Below are 21,578 nucleotides of genomic sequence, written 5' to 3' on the forward strand. Positions count from 1 at the left end.
ATAAGGCCAATCAAAGCACAGTCTCTCTCTCTCTCTTTTTTTTTTTTTAAAGCAAGGGAATGAGGTTAACAAGGAACCAAAACAAAGAACAGGGAACATCTTAATAGGGCTCTGGCAGCTTGACAAACCAGTAAGCTTCAGGTAGGTTGTTTTTTGTTTGTTTTGTTTTTAAAGTGGCTTTAGCATTGTTACACTGACGTTTCAAACTAATAAATATTTAAAATATTATTTTAGATCAGGAGAAATACCTATTTTTGGATAATGCTAATAAATTTCTAAAAATACTCATTTATAGTTATATCACTACTAATATATACTTTTAACATAGAAACGTACATCTCTGCATCTGCTTACTATACTCAGACATGTTATCTGGTCTTATTGAACGTAGAAATTTGATGTACTCATCACTGTGGTATTTTGTCATTTCTTCAGCAGTAGCTTTATGGGGCCTCTGTGAAGAAAAACAAATGTCAGAATTGTGGAATTACAGCTGGTTATATCAGGGTTACCAAACACAAAGTATACAAAATTTTCCCTAACAATACCCTCAAAAGGACTAGGTCTGCCAGAACAAAAACTGATAAATTTTAAAGATAATCCAAATTCATACTTGTGCGTCTCAGGAAACAGTAATCAATTTCAAAGATAATTCATATTCCTTTAAAAGGGTTAGGCAGGTCTAACACCAGCTATGAATTAATCACTCATTTTATTTTAGTGTAAACAGGTCAAACCTTCTAAAGACAAATCCATGTTCATAAACTCTACTTTCTCATTTTTTTTATCATAAACCTTTTTATTCTATATCCAGTAATTTCAACAATGACCAATAAGCTTCAGGAAGGTTTAGACTCATTCAGGTAGAACGAGATTGATTCCTGTTAGTTGTCCATGGTTCCTCTTCCTTTTTCATTTGACTCTCCTAATCATCCTTACTCCTGCACTTACAACACACTTCTTTCACAAGGCTTTCTGACTGTAAGTCTTATCTATCACCTCCTCTTCCCTAAGGGTCTATCTGAAAGAAACTCATATATATTGCCCAACATTGTTATCTGCTTCAAGTCTTTCTTTTCTCCCCAAATAGATAAGAGTTATTGTGTCATATCTGTTGCTATACAGTCCCATTTTTTTTTTACAAAACAGATACTTTGCTTGTTCGCTAACATGGTGTTCCATATGCCAACAAATATTTGTAGGATTAATATTCTGTATAATTCTTCTATAATAGCTCCAGGTCAACTCTTTAGCAGCACAGATAGGTCAATAATTATCATAACAAAAATATTTATTATGCCAAATTGTTCTCCAGATATGTGAAAACCTGGGATGAGGGAAACTTTTTTAAAATGGTTGAAGGAAAAGGGGAAAAAAAGAGGCCACAGCTCCCATGCTCTCAAGTTTTCTCTTAAGAATAAAACAAAAAGAGAGGAGTTTGTTTTTTTCAGACCATTTCATCTACTAAATGCCCTCTAACTTTGAAAACAGTTTCAAAGTAGTAATTAAAAAAAAAAAATCAGTGAATATTTACCAAAAAGTATACTCACATATATTTCCATCTTTCTATATAAGCCATAATTTAGCAGCAAGTTATGGGTCATGCGGATTCTATGAGGTTTCATGGGATGACCCTGTCCATAATAATAATTTCCAATATCACCTAAAATAGAAGAGACAAAATAAATAATACAAATAAGAGTATCTTCACAAACTATCTAAATTTATGTGTTGATCATTAGAAAACATGTATCACCTATTTAACAAGCTTTATTTAAGACCTTAAATATTGATTCTAGATTTTGCAACTTTCAAGCTATATTAGCCAAAACCAAGATATTATGCACACTTTTACGTGTCAATGACTCCATTAATATGTTATATTTGTTCATACACAAAGGCAAGCAAGGTTTTCTGATTTTCAGTTTACTGAACTTTCTTACTTAGGGTTAGCCCAAACAAAATATTCTTTACTCACTTACAAAGGTAGTTTTCACTCCTTAACATGATATCTGCTTTTAGTAGTCACTGGCAAATTCAGACGCTTAAGGTGAATTCTCTGAGTTTCACTGATATGACTTAAAAAATTTTATAGCAAGTATTGCTTCTTGGATGATTCACTGAGATCCCATAAATCCTTTATAGTTGGTATAGTTGGTATTATCATTGGTAAAATGTTCTATATATCCGTATCACAGGCAATAAAGGAAATTTTGGTAAGTGAAATTGGGATCCTAAATAAAATTTTGCTATGATGACATACTAATGATATTTTTCAAGTTAATAAGGATATTGCTTCATTCTTCATGATTAAAAATTTATAATTCCTAACCTATCTTTTTATGACATCTTATATCCCAAGGTCTTAAAACTTACACATAAGACTTATTTTAAATCAAGTTAAACCCAAATCTCAGATTTTCATCTATGAAATTTCAGTAAAATTAATACTTTAAGGTAAAGATCCAGTGTTTCTGTAATAAAAAGTGTTAAGCATGCCACTTAAATATATACTATTTTTCTAATGTAATGGGCAACATTTACAACAGCCTTTATTAGAAATTATTTTCAGTACTAATTCTAGTTTTTTAAATAAGCAATTCTAAAATTTTATTAGGACAGCAGAGCTGATTTTAATGGTCTGTAGTTACTTAAACATGAGTTCATATAATAAAAACCAAGGATAAAGAATGCCATTTACTCACCTTCTAAATAAAAAAAATCTTTCAAAATCCTGCCTAAATACACACTTTTTTTTTGATGTTTAGTGGAAGCTAAGAACTCAAAAACTTCTGCTTCTTTCATATTTTTGATAATAGTCCAGGATGAACATTCACTTTTATAACATACCTGTTTCTAATACTACTACTTGATTTTGTTGGTATCATACCTCTAATTTACTTAACTGTTCATTTTCAACACAAGCTCTCTTCTGAAAACTTCATATAAACACAAGGTCATTTAAAGAGAAAGCCACCTTTCTTAATGCAGGTGCCAACAATAAAGCTAAGGCGATACAGACAAGTAGCAAAGCAGAGCTATGGGAACCCTTGTCTGCATTTATCACAATTCAGAGGCTATGAATGCAGGAAACAAACTACTACCAAGCTGTAAAGCTCTGCTCCACATCTGGCAGTATGTAATATAGTTCCCTGAAAGCAGCCTGGTCCCAATGAATTCTTAGATGTAGAAAGTCCACTAGAGTTACAAAGCATCATGGACCCAAGTTAATGCAAGGAAGGTATTTCTAAGTTATCATCCCTACCAAAGGAGATCACAAGAATAAGAACAAAGAAACTTTAGTCTTCATATAACTTCCATCTGCCTCTGTGTAAGAATTACCAAGGTGAAATGTCCCTAATGTCTACCACATCATAGGAGCAAATACTTCAGTTACGTACATACTGGGAATCCAATAAAAAGCCACCATTAATCCAATAATGGGAAAGACCACAACAATCTACAGAAGGGAGAGTACAGTTGTAATTTCTCAGCAAGAGTGTTTGGGGAAAAAAAAAGATGTTAGCAGTAATTAACATTTATTGAGAGCTTACTGGGAGGCACTATTATAAGCACCTCACACATATTATCTGTTAATCTTCTCGAAAACTCTATGATGTAGGCATTATTGCCATTGTTCCTATTTTATAATAATGTGGGTGAGGTGCAGTCAAGTCAGGTAATGTTGTCAAAGTCACACAGCTAGCACGTAAAAGAGCCAGATTCAAACTCAGGCAAACTCTGCCTGTCTTCTTAAGCAGCAATGGGAAAGCAATGGCACTTACAGTCACTAGAAAGAAATGGTAGGGGGAAGCCCAGCAAGAAAAGGACATAATATGGAATACAAACATTTTAATAAAGGCTTAGGGTCTTAGTTAATTTAAAGAAAATGAACAAAAGACACTACCTAAGTCATCAAAGTAAATTATTTTTTACAAACAGGGTCCTAAAATTTTACATGAATATACATAGCTTTCAACAAGTTTCTCTGCTACACTTTAGGAGCCTTAGTGCCACCAAGAATATGCACACTACCTATATGATACATGTCCACAAAGGTGGCCAAGTTACAGATAATTGGCTTATAAAGAATTCTTCCAAAATGTAAGGGGAGGGTCTAAAAGAACCATCTCCAACTTTTTCCTGCTTAATCCCGTATCTCAAAATTCTCTATGGTTGCTTTGTAGCCATCACTTTTTAATAAAGATTAAACAGCTTCTCTTAGTTTTAAAAACCTATGAATTTCATTCATCTTGTTTAAATGGTCAGCAAAGTAATTTGGGCATTTATGTTATCCCGATTTTAATCAAAATACTTAAAAATGCTTTACCAATGAAGTAAGTATCCAGAAAAGTTAGCTCAAGGTGGTTCCTTGAATACAAAAAACTTTGTCAATGTGAAGAAATTACCAAAAAGACTTAGTTATCTGCAAAATTTTCAAAACTGCTCATTCGTCAAGAAGCTATCAGAATGGAAGTGGCTACTAAGGTCTGTAATCTCTTCTACCCAAACGCCTTGGGACTAGATGTATTTCAATTTTTTTTCAGACTTTTTTATATACTATGATATACCTGCCATATATTACATGATATCCTGCAGTCTGGGCAGCATTCTATAATCAAACATTAACATTTCTGCAGCAAAACTGTGTTAATATTCACAATAAGTGGAATAAAGATCACAAATATTAATTCAGATTATGCTTACATTCCAAATGAGTTACAAAAATTTTGTTTTCACTTTTCAGATCATTTCAATTTCAGGACTCTGAGAACCTTTACCCCTGAAGATAAGCTGACTGAAAAATGATTCAGGAAAAAACACAAAGCTACTGTATCATTTTTATTTTCCACAGGCTACTTAGTCCAGTAGCAGGAGTTAGTAGCAACTAACACACTGCACTTCTCCTTCTTGAAACATCTGGAGTCTTGGCTTCCATAATACCAGTTTCCTGGATTTTACTACCACTCCACAGCCACTCCTTCACCAACCTTTAAATATCAGGGGCTTCTCAAGTTCACTCATTCATTTAACAAATCAAGAGCCTTCCATGTACCAGGCAGGTACTTGCGTAGGTCAATGAAGCAAAAGTGCTGCCCTGAATCCTCTTCTCTCAGGGATCAGTCACTTAACTGCTCAATTCAGAAACTTAGGAGTTATCCTTTATTCAGTCATCAATCACCATGCCCAACTTCATTTCTAATCCATCAACAAGTTCTATTTTCAAAGCGTCTCTTGAATATGTCCGAGTCTATCAGTCACAGCCATTACACTGTATGTGGACCAATATATATATACTCCATTCTTGCTTTCAGTCTTATTTTCTATCACTCTTTACCATCCTTTCTCCACTTCCCAGAGTTCTCTCTATTTAAGAAACTTTCAATGCCTCTCTGCTTCCTGAATAAAGTTCAAATCTATATAATCTCTTTTATCCAAAGGTCTTAGGACTAGATGTATTTCAATTTTTTTTCAGATTTTATGTAATATGATAATCTGCCATATATTACATGATATCCTGGAGTCTGGGCTGCATTCTATAATCAAACTAAATATTCTGCAGCAAAACTGTGAATATTCACAAAGTCTTGTATGTTCAGGCCCTTTACTACCCAGGCTGGCAGCTTATGCTATGGTTCCCTCCTCTCGGCCTCCTCTCTGTTAAGTGTCTTAACAGTTTTCAATGTCTTAAGATGTAGGAAAACTCCTAAGGAGGCTGGCCCATTCTCTTCTTCTGGCCTTTCCCTGTCTAATTACCCCACAAAGGTCCCCTCTCCTACTATCTAACGTTGTCTTTTATTTCCTTCTTAGGATTTTTAATTTTTTGTCTACTTGGCACATAATAGGGACTTTAAGACCATATGATATTCCTGAATCCAAAGTTGACTTCATTCTTTTAAATTTGATCTCATCCATGTTTGAATGCTATTATTATTCCCTAAGAGATTACTAACCCTTCTCCCCAATTCCAACTGTTTCCTTTAAGGGTTTTTCAAAGGAAAGAAATAATTACTACTAACCTTTTTTTATTTGGTAGCAGAGAAACTTCTTTTTTGGAAGCAGTTGAAATAGTTTTACTTTTATGTCAACAAAGGAAAACAGAAAAATCTTTTAGGTACCGGTTGTTGACTTCTTCTTGGACATTAAAACTAGACACTGTAGAAAAGGGTTAAGTAGTGGACTGAGTCAAACATACAAATCTATTTTCATGGGGAACAAGATGCCATTCATCCTGCCTGTCTGTAACTCAGAGTGGCTGTAAGAATTAGACAGATTATTACGTGAAAGTGTTTTATTTATAAAAATATAACATGTTAATCATTTATTCATCAATAATGCAAGAATATTTATTTATTTACTTTTATATAGGATGGCAGAGGTATAGACATCAGCAAAACATACTCTATCCTTATGAAGTTTATATTCTTGTGGGGAGAGAGACAAAAGTTAGGTGCTACAATTGATAAGGAGAAAAAATATAATGGGGTAACAGGGCAAAGGTTCTCTGATAAGGTGAAACTTGACGTAAATGGTAAAAATATCTGGGGTAAGAGGATCCAACTATATGAAAATCTCATTCTTATGTTCTACTATTTTTAAATTAATGATGTGCAATTAAAACTAATGATACTTATAAACCACTGGTGTAATTCATTTGGCACCCTGATTTGTTCCCAAAGAAACGATTACCTATTTTATGGATAATAATGATTTATACTATAGCTAAGAACCCATACAGTTATATTAAAGGCTACCTAGCAAAAGACTTTGGCACCACTGTTATAAAGTCTAAGAAAATCTGTCAATAGTTGGCTGTCAAGTAGAATTCTTATAATGTGCTACAGTAAACTAGAAGTATACTGGATGACACGATCTTGGTAACTGTTATAGTCTCTTTGTACAGTTGAGTGCTTTTCTCTCTCCAAACATTCTGATGTATCCTATCAGAGGAGGAAAAAGTAGAGCACAGAGCAATGTATATAATTATATAAATTATGTACATATACAACTTTATTATATTGTATACACAGTAAAACAGACACTAAATGTGATTGGCCTCAATCTTAATTTAAAAATTAACAAAGTATAGTTAACATTTCTAGATAAAGTATTAAAAATATGAATATTGTAATTAGAGCCTAACATAGCCTGGTTTGCTATTTACATTTAAATACAGAAATCACATCATTTTAAAGCCAGAAAGGATCTCAGTGACTAACTATATCATTTTACAGATTATTAATAACCTTGCAGTATATACTAGATGATTAAAATTTAGATATACCTTTATGGAAATGAGTCATGAGTCAATAGCTGCAACAAGAGAAGAGCTTCTTTTACTTTTCCTCCCAAGTTTAAGGATACCTCATCTATCAATGCCTGAAGATTCACTTGGAACCATCATTCCAGTCATCTAAACAAATGGTATGATACTGAGGACTGTACCACGTACAGAGAAAAGTACATGTCTTTAGAAGTCCCTTTCATTTGCTGGACTCTCTATATCACCAAGAGTACGCCTAATGGTCACAGTAAGCATAGAGGTAGGATTCCTATGGTTATAGAATGTGCTACTTCACTCCTTTCCTCTATATCTTTATTCCTTCTACTTCCTTTACTAACAAGTTAAAACCAGCTAGTTTAGGCTAACAGATTATTATGCCCCTGTTACTACTGACATTACTCACTCCCAATCCAATCCATGTTGTGTATCTTAGACAATTCATTGATGCACAAGCTGCTTTATCAGCATCCTCTTTCTTCACAATTAAAAAAACTACTACTGCTATCTTTTTAAGCTTAAAAAAAAGGGGGTTTTGTGGTGATAAAAATGTAAGCTTTGGAATTAACTGCACAGCTTAACATACTAATCATATACAAAGAATTAGCATAATATACCTATTTAATTTAATAACCTTTGCAAAATATTTTACTTGCCACTCCCAAAGAACTCAATGCATATTCCAAAAGTAAGCAATAAACTCCATTTCAAAAATAAGTTAAGGAAGATTCACAACAAAAGACAGATAACCTAACCAGAGATATCCAAACATTCAGTTATACACCTGTTGAAGACCATCAGACAAAGCAGTTGAATGGCCCACACTATAAAGTATTGACAGTCACAATTCCAAGACTACCTTTCCTATCAAGTCAGCATCCTGCCTTTAAGACCACTGCTTGCTCTCATTCCCTCAACAAAGGATCATGATAAATGGGCCCAGGAACAAACAGCTGTTCATAAAACTGCTACTTAACTGTACGTCCAGGTTCTACAGTTCAAGCCTGGTGACAAGAAGTTTCAAGAAGCTTACTTCATCAGCGACTATCACTGCCAACAGTAACTAACAGCTGCGGGAGTCTTAGCGTAAGTTACCCCAACCTTTTGAATCTTTCTCCTTTACCCCAAGCCCTGACAAGAGCAAATCTCTAAACCTTAGAAAGAATATTATTTAAAAAATTTAACCGACACGGTTATTTACTTTCCAACTTGATTAGGAAATGCAAGGCAAGGCCAGTGACCCAAAATAAACATGGATTCTTAAAGAATAAACCTTAAGAAACTTCAATGATTCATGTCAAAATTAAAATGTATACCCATCTCCATCTCTCCATGATGGCATAATTTCAAAACAATTTGCATTACACATATACGTGGTCCTCTCAAAAAATATTTTTAAAACATGGCTGTTACTGTTTAGCACTTAGCTACCAAATACCAAACAATTTAACTTCTTTTGTAAGCACAGGTAGTTATTTTATATAAAAGGCATTAAAATGACTTATCCTTGCTAACGGAAGAGAGATGGTATGGCCATTTTAAAATTAAAGTCAGATTTATTCTGACCTAGTCCTGTAAGATCTTTCCACTGCTCTAAGATTTTGTGATTTATAATACACCTAATGTAGGAAACAGCTTCCAAATTACACAAATCAGAATGGACTTTCAGATCATGGAACCTAGCTTCTTTGTTAAATTTCAGAATTTCTTCTCTGGAGAGTAACCTACTAGAGACTATTCATCAAGTTAATATTTTTGTGAAATCTGTAAAACAGGTTACTACTTCGTTTAGCGCAATTTAGGCTGGCGCAGGAAACAGAATTCAAAAAGACTTAATGTTACTGCTCAAACTGCAAATGGCAAGAACCCCTAAAATAAAAATTTCCAACTTTTATAATTTACTGTACCATGAGCTCAAGCTTACCTGATTATTTAGTATTTTCTGCACTACTCCTCAATGTTTTCCTACACCAGGACTCCCACCACCTAGAAACAGCTTTCGCAAGCAAGATGCCAATGCTGTCCGTCCTACACCTCCAAAGCAGGGTGTATTTCCTGATCGAACAAAGAGCAACAAAGAAGTGGGTGGTAACCACCCCTCACAGAGGCAAGCCAGGACCCATCGAGCCTGATCTACAACACAAGCAGCAACGCTGCCCGACCACCGTCTTATTTCCCGCGAAGAGAGACTACCTCAAACTCGAAAACCCTCAATTTTATTGAGGAAGTGAAGCCTTTTCATTTGAATGCTGAGAAAGTGGCGCTCAAAGAACCCGGCGAACAAAGGAGAAGGATGGAGTCCACGCAAAACAGCGGTGTGAGCGTGTCCTACGACGGACATGGGCCCCCACCCTCAGGGGCTACTCTCCAGCACCCACCCGGATCAAGGGGTCCGGGGTGAGGTCGGCGGCGTAGAAAAGAGAAGACGCTCGGGCCTGGTAGGGACGGAGTGGAGGGGAGGAGAGGGGAGGGATGCAGGCTGGAGGGGCGGAGCTCCCGTGGCCGCGGGGCTTTGTGTGCATTCTGGGCCAGGGTAGCGTCTGGGCCTGGGGGGAGGGATTGGGTGCAGGAGACCAGAGCAGGGCACCCCCAAACCTTGGCTCCCACAAGGGGCGGGCGGGAGAGGGGCGGGAGAAGCACGAGGGAGGGTCGTTTCCTTCGCACCAGCTCGAAGCCGGGGTAGGCCGGCAGCGGACCGCACTGCCGGAGGGAGAGGGGCAGGAGGGAAAACAAGGCATCCACTTGGCTCCCGCCTCAGAGGCTCCCCGACGGCGTCGGGTCGGGAATGAGTTAAGATGCGGCCAAACGTCGGTCCCTCCTCCTGATCCCTCAAGCACCAGAGACCACTCGCGACGGCGGCCGCGGAGCCCGGTGAAGCTCCGGGCCCGGCGCCGCTGCCCGCCCACTCTCACGCCGGCCCAGCCTCTTACCATCGTAGTAGTAGCAGACTTTCTTCTTGCCGCCTCCCTGACTGTACGCCATGGGCTTCCCGGCCACGGCCGCCTCCGGGCTCCGGCTCCTCCTCCTGCTGCTGCTGCTGCTGCTGCTGCTGCTGCTGTTGCTGCCGCCGCGGTTCGGCGGGGAGAGAAAAGTGCTGAGGGGAAGGTGGGGGGTGGCAGTCCCACGGGGAAGGGCAGGCCCGAGGTAGGAGAGGAGGGGGCGCCGGGAGGGCTCGGTACCGCCCGGCCGAGGGGCCGAGAACGCGGACCGGGAGCTGGCTGCGGCGCCAACTCGCGACACTGGGGAGGGGGGGCGAGCAGCCAAACCACCTCCCGAGGCTGAGGGGAGGTGGGACGCGTCCACTGTGACTCCACGGGGGAGGAGGGGGCAGGACTAGAGAAAGAGGCCTCTTCAGTCCTGAGATAGGAGGCCTTCTAATGATGAACAACTTGCAGAGTGCGGCTCCAAATACAGTCGTAAAACGGTTATTTGAGAAAACAGGCTTTCACTGCGCAAATAGATAAAGAAAGCGTGAAGCCGGGTGAACGCTGTCCCCTTCGGATCTTGGCACAGTGGTTGCGCCTATCCCGAGCTTGCGCAGTCAGCGCCTCCCCAACCGTAGCCCCGGCCGCCTAGACCCCCTCCGCGACATCCCACGCCGCTCCCCTCCCCCACTGTCGCGAAGCTCCCGCCCGGGCGGACCACGTGCTGCGAGCCGGGCGGGGAGAGACCACTCTCGCACCACTTTGGCCTTCTCGAACCCGCTGGGCTGCACTCCACAGCCCCTGTACCGGGTCGTCTCGGATTTCATTTAGTTTTTCATTTTTTTGCTGATAATTGCTCTGAGGTTCTAACCTATTAAAGGGACCTATTACAGACGTGAAGGAATAGAGTGCGCTGCCTGGGTTTGAAAGAGCATTTATGGAACGCATTTATGTGTTAGAGAGGGCTCTAAGCATTTGCATTTATGATGTATTTCATTGATACCTAATTATAATAGATAACTTGTTATCTCATTTGAGACTCCCAACAACACTAGGAGGTAAGTATTATTTCTAGTCCTTTATAAATGGGGGCAGTTTAGGGAACTTGGTCCTCTCAAATGTTGATGGTCTGGGGCTTGAATTCAGTCTTTCTCCAAAACCAATACACCTTAGCTACTCCATTATTACTGCTTCTGCTGGCAAGGCACTGGAAGATTGGAGCAGAAAGCTAAGAAAGGATTTTTAAAACTCTTGAAAGTTATGAATACCTATGTCCCTGTGTTCAACAAGTTGGCATACACTTATCAAAGCACCTACTCGAGCCAGCCACCTTGCAGGTGAGAGAGAGGTGGGGGACTGACAGTCTGCAACGTGGAACTCTAATCCCGCTATACCCTTTACAATTTTCCCCAAATACCCACTCTCCCACACCCCCATCCAAAGAGAGAGAGAGAGAAAAAAGGAACCATTTGGAGCCACTACCAAAAATATCCTCTTTATTTTGCTATTTGACTCCAAAATCTCCAAGTAATTCATACTTAAAGCAGCAATTTTCCTAGGCCTCACCCCCAAGAATTTAGAAACAGTAAGCCCATGGTAGGCCCCCTCCCCCTATACCCAAGTCTATACTTGTAATAAGCACCCCAGGTAACTGATGCAGTTGGTACAGAAACCATAGTGTGAGAAACATTGGCTTAAAGTTAAAGTTAATTACATGGTGTTGAGTCCAAAACCAGCTTGGTAGATTCTGAGAACAGAATAAGTTAATTCAAAAGAAAGTAATATTCTTCTCAGAGCTCACATAGTGAAGCCTGAAATGAGACTTTACTTCAGGAAGACTTCCCTGACTTTACTCCCTCCCCACCCCGAAGTCTGTTTTTCTGCCCCTCACTTGGTGATTGTGACTTGTTCTCCTCTAGCTCAACACTCGCCATGGTAGAGTTGCCCACTTCTCTGAACTTCTTACTAGAACAGTGTTATGAGAAGAAGGACCATGTCTGTCTTGCACATAATTGTATCTATACCTGTGACTTGGAGCAAGTCACTTGATACTCTGAATTGCCTTGTCTGTAAAATGGGGCAGTATTACTTGGAGAGTAATTCCTCACATGACTATTGAGACAAATAAGAGAATTAATATGGAATAGTTTTAAAATAAGAAACTATATGAACATAAAGGATTATTATGATTATTGTTACAATGTTAGTGATTATTATTGTTAGCATCAACAGCACCTAGCCTTGAACATGTGAGAAGAGCCTGGACATATATTTTGATTGGTTGAGGAACTTGTTACTTATTAGTTAATAATTTTAAACCAACAGAAGCAGAGTATTTTACCCTTAGAAACTGGTATTGGAAAAGGAGTTCTGTCCAATAATAAGAGCTGGCCATGAGAATTATGTGCCTAAACATCTGTAGTGAACTTTAGGTCATCGAAGCTAAACCTAAAATCAGTTATTGAAACCCAATGATAAGTTCATTTCTGTATTCAAACTTGTCTCTATCAAACCTTCTTACCATTAAAAAAAAAGGAAATTTTGGACAATAATCTGTAGAAGGAAACAAATTGAGTACATGGACAACTCATAGAATGCATAATTGAGGATGGTCTTTATTCTTAAAACTATTTTTCTTTAGTTCCCGCTCTGTCTACATGGAATTGTTTTTTCAAACCTGAAGATGTTTAGTGCTTTGAGATTATTCAGTGAAATGATCTATTAAACATAAGTGGATTATTTAGACATGTGACTATTTAGAAACCAATTGCCTCAGCTTATACTGAAAATTAAACTCAGCTACCAACTGTAGCAGATAGTTTAATTTTTGGTTGCTGTAAAATAATTTTTTATATAAATTTTTTTCTACTCTAAGGATATTTGGATTTCTTGGTGTTAAATTCTCTGTAGTAGTTCAATAAAGTAATACAGAAGGTAGAGACATACAGTGACTAACACTAGGGTGTTGTCACAAACTGAAACGGCCTCAAGCTGAATTCTGATCTCCTTGGAAGCATGGTGCCTATTTTTACACAGTACTATAAGCAGTAATGCATAAATCTGGACAGTAGTACCAAAACAATGAAAGATTATAGTGCTACTTGAACTGTGCATTTGTGTAATAAAATTTGAAATCACTCATTTTCATTAAAAATGTATTTTGAGTTATATATTATCTACTAAACTAGTTAGTCACATTAAATCTTTGAAGTTATTGTTGTTATCTTGTTGATTCATTAACACTTTGCCCATGACCCACAAAACAAAGTATTACTTTGATCCGATCCATCTACTTGCACAAATTTTCTAGTAAAATTCTACACTCACAGTATATCTGGGAAAACCTACTTGCTAATGTTTCCTAATCACTCTACATATTTATCTTAATTTTTCTTCTTTTATATCTCAATTTTTGAAACTTTCCTTCATATCTGATAATCCAAGCACCAGAACCATACAAATGGAGGTAGAGTATACGTGTTGGGATCATCAGATGGAAAGCCAGTTGATGAGGATGGTAGAGCAGAATAGGGACCTGGGGCCTTGAAGACCTCATTTATTTTTGTACCAGACATGACTGTCCACCTCTGGACTTCTGGTTACATGCAGGGGAAAAAAACAAACAAAAACAAACAACATTTGGTTAAATCACTGTAGTCAGGTTTTGTTATATGCAGCTGATTATAGTAACTCATGCAAAATATGAATTAGAAGTTGGTGGCTTCTAGTAATTTCTACTAAGTAACTATGGATTTCTGTTGGGAAACAGCTCTCTCTGGGTCTCTGAATATCTTGAAAGCAGAGGTACTGAATGCCCTTTGTTTCAAACAATTTATTTAAAGATGTTTGTATAGTGAACAGCTTTGGAAGACAGAGAAAATTTCTCCCTCTGGAGCAAAGGATGGGCATGCTTACTACCCCCTGTAAAAGGTTCAGATTCCCTAAATTCAGGGTTCTTCTCCTTTAATGTAATCGCTGCAAGTGTAGATATCATCTGGGTCTCTGTCTCATGGCTTGTAAGAATTAGGGTTCGGGGCAGTAGCACAAAAAATAATACTGATACTCTGGTCGCTGCTATTGTCATGAATAATAAATTATCCTTTGTCTTTAACATAGTAGTTTTGTGTCTTATACAAGCATCTGTGAAACTGTGGTTGGCTTGTTCATTTGCACATAGGTTAAAATCTCAGATCCTTTACATTTCTTGACAGTGGTTGGTGAGGAAGCTAGGATGCTGAGAGAGACAGAGCTTTCTGAAAAAGGGAAGATGAAAGCCTTGTCAACCAACAGAATTTGAGGAAAGTCCATGGGAGCTGGTAGCAAACATATTGACCAGATTGTATGGTCAACTGGGAATTAAATGGCTCTGCACTGTACTGCCTGTTAATGAGAAGAAACTGAGTAGCAGGGTGTCAGGATGAATACCAGAGAGTAGGTTTAAAGACAGATGCCTAAACAATGTTCTGGTTGTTATAAATTCCCCCAGGTGTCAGGAAAAGGTACTTCTTCACCATGCCGTATAGCTGTGTTCTAAGACTTATGCTGGTCCCACAGGTAGCCTGAACAATTGTAATCAACACTTTTCTTTCAGGGGACATCCTGCTTACCCCAGGACTGTACTTCTTGTGTGGAAGCCATGCATTAATATTTTTCTACTTTCAAGATTACAGTAATTTGTACCCCAGGTGTGGTCATAAGAGACTCATATGATGATGGAACTCCCTCTGAGACAGGACCATCCTTAGTTACTTGAAAGAACTCCTCAGAGGGACAACTAATTCATTTATGTGTGCTCTGTGAGTGATAATCTTGATGGTGTGTCAATCAATTAGAAAAGGTGGTAGGAAGTTTATCCCTAAGTTTAGCTAAAATGATCGGTGATGCCACATGAGCCTTAGAAATCAGTCAGGTCTGCCTCAATTCACTGGCCAGAGTTGTTATAGATGATAGACTTATCCTAGATGGCAGCTTCTGAACTATTCCAAAGATCCACACATTGCGAAACATTACCAACACTTGATATCTAAACATCTTCTGCAGGTCCATGCAATCCATTGAGATTTTTGGCCAAAGTTTTCCTACTGACCAATTCATTTAGTATAAGTTAATTAGGTAAGCTGGTGGGGCTGACACATGGCTGTTGCCACCACTGTGAAACCGACTGGGTTTCTTGCCAGTAATGTTTAATGCATAAAACTTTAAATTATATCACATTTAAGTTTTGTTTTATATATAGATAGGAAAATTTAAAAATATAAATAGGCTAAACTTTTAAAAATCTTTATCCATCTCTTTCCAGCCTGAAATAACCCCTGGTAACATTTTGTTGCATTTATTTCCTTACCTTTTAAATGCATATGTATCTATGTAAGCAGGTAAGAAAATACATTATAAAACAAAGATAGAGACTTAGTGTTTATATACTGCTTTATAAATACATACTGTTTTAAATCTGTCTTCTCTCTAATAAATTTCTATATAAAAAATGCAAAACCATTGCAAGAATAGTTGTTTAGCCAAACCTCTATTAGATTAAAAAAAAATTCTTTGACTCATAAAACACTACTTTCTTTAAACCTATTATAATTGATTTTTATGTTTTTTTCCAATATATACCTTAAAAAGTTTTTGATACATAGTTATCTATGTTTAGGTTCATTAGAAATATACTATAAATCTATGGCATAGGGTGGAAATTGTAGCTATGGTTTTTGTCTGTCTACCGCCTTTTCCCTTCTCTCTTCTGGCTCTTTAGATGAACTACATCTCCTACTGTCTTACTCTGCCCCCCACTCCCCACCTTAGACCACCATCCTGGAAGGGTTGTTAATCACCTGGCTTCCCTCCTCCCCTCCCAGGCATGTGCTTGTGATCCAAATTGGACCAGAGTATTCCCCCAGACATTGCTGATAAAGCAAATTGAGAGACTTATTTTATCTGCTCTTGGCTGTCTTCCCTGGCCTTAAGGAAAAGGCTGTTTGTACAAATGAGAGAAATATAGAGGGAAGTAGAAAATGATAGATGATAGGTAGATAGATGGCTAGATAGATAGATAGAAAGAAGACATTTGCACCTCTGTATCTAGCCATGTCTGAAAGTTACAACTATCTCTGGACTCCTTAGTTATATGTGTCAATAGTCCCATTGTTTTGCTAAACTAGTTGATTTGGGTCTCTGTCACTTATAACCATAGCAGCCTTGACAACAAGCAGTATAAAGATGAAATTAATAAAAATTCGCTAGTCTTATCAACCAGTTATTTTATTATCTATATACACATTTATTTCCTATCATGTAGTCTATTATTTTAAAAACAGAATTTCTGCTCTCGTGCTTACAGGATTTATCACTAGCCTCTACCTATCTGAACATCTAACTCTGCAGAAATACTACACTTGAAGGAAAGATGATTGTTTTAGAGGCTGAATTTTAATTAAAGAACTAAAAAGTTTGTATGTTCTTACATTTCAAAATGTTATTCTATAAAATTATTTTAAATACTTCTCATGTGCAATGAAAATATGGTTTCAATGATAAAAAACAAATTATGCGTAGCTTTTTAAAAACATTCTGCAAAAGGCTATTTTGCATAACTTTGTTTGGCAGGTGCACTTTTTCCTTCTGTGAAAACTTACTCAGTTGCATTTTCATCATCTTCTCTTAGCACTTGGATAGTCTTTCACAGTTACATGAAAACTCACATGCCATATTTAACAGGAAGCATAGTGTCTCCTCTTAACATCTTTTCTCCCAACTGTCCAAGATGACTGACTGAGTTCAAAGGTTAATCCTGGCAAAAAGAGATGGCCATGAAGTCTGCAATAGCTCTTTATTGCCACAAGGTGTCACAGAAGGAAGAGTCTGTATGGACTGGCCACCCTCTGCTGCACAGCAACACTTTCTGGTCAAAACTCCTGTCCAGAATCCACAACATCCCTCTGTACATTATTCCCATTTCCTGAGGATCACCCATGCTTCCCAAAGCACAACCAGCCCGTGAACATTGCTGGATTCAGGGAAACTTCTAGGAGCAAATACTGCCTATGCCCAAATCAGCCCTATTCCCAAAACACTTAGGTTCTTCCCTTCTTTTATGGGGTTAGGGTGAGCTATGTATTTCGATACAACTTTGAACTTTCAGAATAGTTGCAAGGATAGTACTAGAAACTTCTGTATACTGTTTTCCAGATTTGCCAATTATTCACACATATTTTCCCCCCTGAACCATTTAAAAGTAGGTTGAAAACATTTCAGTGTATATTCCCTAAGAACTAAGACATTCCCTTGTATAACTAGAGTAGAATTATAAGAAGTAGGAGATATACTATTTGTATAATACTATTATCTAATATAGAGCCTATGTTAAAATTTCTACAACTCTCCCAATAACATTTTTATTGCCACTTCCCGCCTAGTTTAAGATCTAATCCAGGATCATGTGTTACATTTAGCTGTGATGTCTTTTTAGTCCCTTTTAATCTGTTAAGAGTTCCTCAGTCTGTCTTTTTCTTGCCGTTGTTGAAGAGTACAGGATAGTTCTTTGTTGTTGTTAATTGTATTTTGTTGAGTTATAGTCAGTTTACAATGTTGTGTCAACTTCCAGTCTAGAGCACAGTTTTTCAAATACATGAACATACATATATTCATTGTTGCATTGTTTTTCACCGTGAGCTATACAAAATCTTGTATATATTTCCCTGTGCTTTACAGTATAATCTTGTTTATCTATTTTGTATATACCTGTAAATACAAATTTTGCTCTCCCAGTCTGTCCCCTCCCACACCCCTCCTCTCTGGCAACCACAAGTTTGTATTCTATGTCTGTGAGTCTGTTTCTATTTTGTATTTATTTACTTATTTATTTTTTAGATTCCACTATGAGCGATCTCATATGGTATTTTTCTTTCTCTTTCTGGCTTACTTCACTTAGAATGACATTCTCCAGGGACATCCATATTGCTGCAAATGGCTTATGTTGTTTTTTATGGCTGAATAGTATTCCATTGTATAAATATACCACAGCTTCTTTATCCAGTCATCTGGTGATGGACATTTAGGCTATTTCCATGTCTTGGCTATTGTAAATAGTGCTGCTATGAATATTGGGGTGCAGGTGTCTTTTTGAAGTAGGTTTCCTTCTGGATATATGCCAAGGAGTGGGATTTCTGGGTCATATGGTAAGTCTATTCCTAGTCTTTTGAGGAATCTCCATACTGTTTTCCACAGTGGCTGCACCAAACTGCATTCCCACCAGCAGTGTAGGAGAGTTCCCTTTCTCCACAGCCTCTCCAGCATTTGTCATTTGTGGACTTTTGAATGATGGCCATTCTGATTGGTGTGAGGTGTTACCTCTTGTAGTTTTGATTTGCATTTCTCTGATAATTAGTGATATTGAGCATTTTTTTCGTGTGCCTGTTGATCATTTGTATGTCCTCCTTGGAGAGTTGCTTGTTTAGGTCTTCTGCCCATTTTTGGATTGGGTTGTTTGTTTTTTTCTCATTAAGTCATATGAGCTGCTTATATGTTCTGGAGATCAAGCTTTTGTCGGTTTCATTTGCAAAAATTTTCTCCCATTCTGTAGGTTGTCATTTTGTTTTGTTTATGGTTTCCTTTGCTGTGCAGAAGCTTGTAAGTTTAATTAGGTCCCATTTGTTTATTCTTGCTTTTATTTCTATTGCTTGGATAGACTGCCCTAGGAGAACATTTTTGAGATGTGTGTCAGATAATGTTTTGCATATATTTTCTTCTAGGAGATTTATTGTATCTTGTCTTATGTTTCAGTCTTTGATCTATTTTGAGTTTATTTTTGTATATGGTGTAAGGGAGTGTTCTAGCTGCATTGATTTACATGCTGCTGTCCAGTTTTCCCAGCACCATTTGCTGAAGAGACTGTCTTTATTCCATTGTATATTCTTGCCTCCTTTGTCAAAGATTAGTTGACTAAAATTTTGTGGGTTCATTTTTGGGTGCTTTATTCTGTTGCATTGGTCCATATGTCTGTTTTTGTACCAATACCATGCTGTCTTGATGACTGTAGCTCTATAGTATTGTCTGAAGTCTGGGAGAGTTATTCCTCCTGACTCTTTCTTTTTCTTCAGTAATGTTTTGGCAATTCTAGGTCTTTTGTGGTTCCATATAAATTTTATTATGATTTGTTCTAGTTCTGTGAAATATGTCCTGGGTAATTTTATAGGGATTAAATTAAATCTGTAGATTGCCTTGGGCAGTATGACCATTTTAACAATATTGATTCTTACAATCCAGGAGCATGGGATATCCTCCCATTTTTTTAAGTCTTCTTTAATTTCTTTAATCAGTGTTTTATAGTTTTCTGTGTATAAGTCTTTCACCTCCTTAGATTTATTCCTAGGTATTTTATTACTTTGGGTGCTATTTTAAAGAGGATTGTTTCTTTACTTTCTTTTCCTGTTGATTAATCGTTAATGTAACGAAATGCAACTGATTTTTGAACGTTAATCTTGTAACCTGCTACACTGCTGAATTCTTCAATTATTTCTAGTAGTTTTTGTGTGGACCTTTTAGGGTTTTCTATATATAGTACCATATCATCTGCATACAGTGACACTTTTACATCTTCTTTTCCAAGTTTGGATCCCTTTTATTTCTCTCTCTTGCTTGACTGCTGTGGCTAGGACTTCCAAGACTGTGTTGAATAGGAGTGGTCATAGTGGGCAACTTTGTCTTGTCCCAGATTTTAGTGGAAAGCTTTTGAGTTTTTCACCATTGAGTACTATGCTGGCTGTAGGTTTGTCATATATAGCTTTTGTTATGTTGAGATATGTTCCCTCTACACCCATTTTGGTGAAAGTTTTTATCATAAATGGGTGTTGAATTTTATCAGATACTTTTCTGCATCTACTGAGATGATCATGTAGTTTTTGTCCTTTCTTTTGTTGATGTGATGTATTACATTGATTGATTTGCGTATGTTGAACTACCCTTGTGTCCCTGGGATGAACCCAACTTGATCATGATATATAATCTATTTTATGTGCTGTTGGATTCTATTTGGTAATATTTTGGTAAGGATTTTTGCATCTATGTTCATCAGTGATATTGGTCTGTAATTCTCTTTTTTGGTGGTGTCTTTGCCTGGTTTTGTATCAGGGTGCTGGTGGCTTCATAGAATGAATTTTGGAGTATTCCCTCTTTTTCAGTCTTCTAGATGAGTTTGAGAAGGACTGGTATGGAGTTCTTTGTATGTTTGGTAGAATTCCCCAGTGAAGCCGTCAGGTCCTGGCTTTTATTTGCAGGGAGGTTTTTTTTATTGCTAATTCGATTTCATTTCTAGTGATCAGTTTGTTCAAGTGGTCTTCTTGATTCAGTCTTGGTGAACAGTATGTTTCCAGAAACTTATCCATCTCCTCTAGGTTATCTATTTTGGTTCCATATAGTTGTTCATAATATTCTCGTATGATATTCTGTATTTCAGTATTATTGATTGTAATTTCTCCATTTTCCTTTCTTATTTTGCTTATTTGTGCTCTCTTTTTTCTTCTTTGTGAGCTTGGCCAGAGGTCTGTCAATTTTATTTACTCTTTCAAAAAACCAACTTTTGGTTTGATTTTTTCTATTTTTTTTTAAATCTCTATTTTATTTATTTCCTCCCTGATCTTTATTATTTCATTCCTTCTGCTGACTTTTGGGGGTTTTTTGCTCTTCTTTTTCTAATTCTTTTAGCTGGTAGATTAGATTATTTAAATGAGATTGTTCTTCTTTTTTGAGGAAGGCCTGTATCCCTATGGACTTCCCTCTTAGCACTGCCTTTGCTGCGTCCCATAAATTTTGTGTGCTTGTGTTTTCATTGTTGTTTCTCTCAATGCATTTTTTAATTTCAACTTTGATTTCATCATTGTCCCATTGGTTTTTTAGTAGCATATTGTTTAATCTCCATGCTGTCATCTTTTTCTCATTTCTCTGTAGTTGATTTCTAGTTTAATGGCAATGTGGTCAGAAAAGATGCTTGAGATAATTTCTATCTTCTTAAAATTATTGAGGCTTCTTTTGTGCCCAAGTACATGATCAACCCTAGAAAATGTTCTGTGTGTACTTGAAAATAATGTATATTCTATCTTTGGGGGGTGTAATGTTCGGAGAATATCAACCAAGTCCAGTTTTTCTATTGTATCATTTAATTTCTCTATTGCCTTATTTACTTTGTCTGGAAGATCTGTCCAGTGATGTTAATGCAGTGTTAAAGTCTCCGACAATGATTGTATTCCCATCAATTTCCCCCTTTATCTCTGTTAGTATTTGCTTTATATACTTAGGTGCTCCTATATTGGGTCAAGCTAGTTATTTTGTAGAATGCCTTCCTCTTTGTGTTTATCTGATGTTTCTCATTATTAGGT

General features: G+C 37.3%; 1 protein-coding gene across 3 annotated transcripts in view; it reads right to left on the bottom strand.

The window, feature by feature from the left end:
- HDAC2 (histone deacetylase 2) overlaps positions 1–10,580 on the bottom strand; it is a 28,943-nt gene extending 18,363 nt beyond the window's left edge. The window contains exons 1-4 of one of the 3 annotated variants that reach the window (XM_072965764.1): positions 7,286–7,319; positions 6,021–6,077; positions 1,551–1,663; positions 337–454 (exon numbers count right to left, since the gene is read on the bottom strand). In XM_072965764.1, coding sequence (XP_072821865.1) covers positions 337–454; positions 1,551–1,663; positions 6,021–6,077; positions 7,286–7,304 — 307 coding nt within the window. In that variant the 5' untranslated portion in view covers positions 7,305–7,319. Of the gene's footprint in view, positions 1–336; positions 455–1,550; positions 1,664–6,020; positions 6,078–7,285; positions 7,320–9,206; positions 9,340–10,212 lie in introns of those variants that run through there. The other 2 variants (XM_006205673.2, XM_072965765.1) reach the window with 2 other exon arrangements.
- Between the last annotated feature and the right edge of the window lie 10,998 nt (positions 10,581–21,578).

Source organism: Vicugna pacos, chromosome 8 (genome assembly GCF_048564905.1).
Source record: "Vicugna pacos chromosome 8, VicPac4, whole genome shotgun sequence".
Lineage (NCBI taxonomy): Eukaryota > Metazoa > Chordata > Mammalia > Artiodactyla > Camelidae > Vicugna > Vicugna pacos.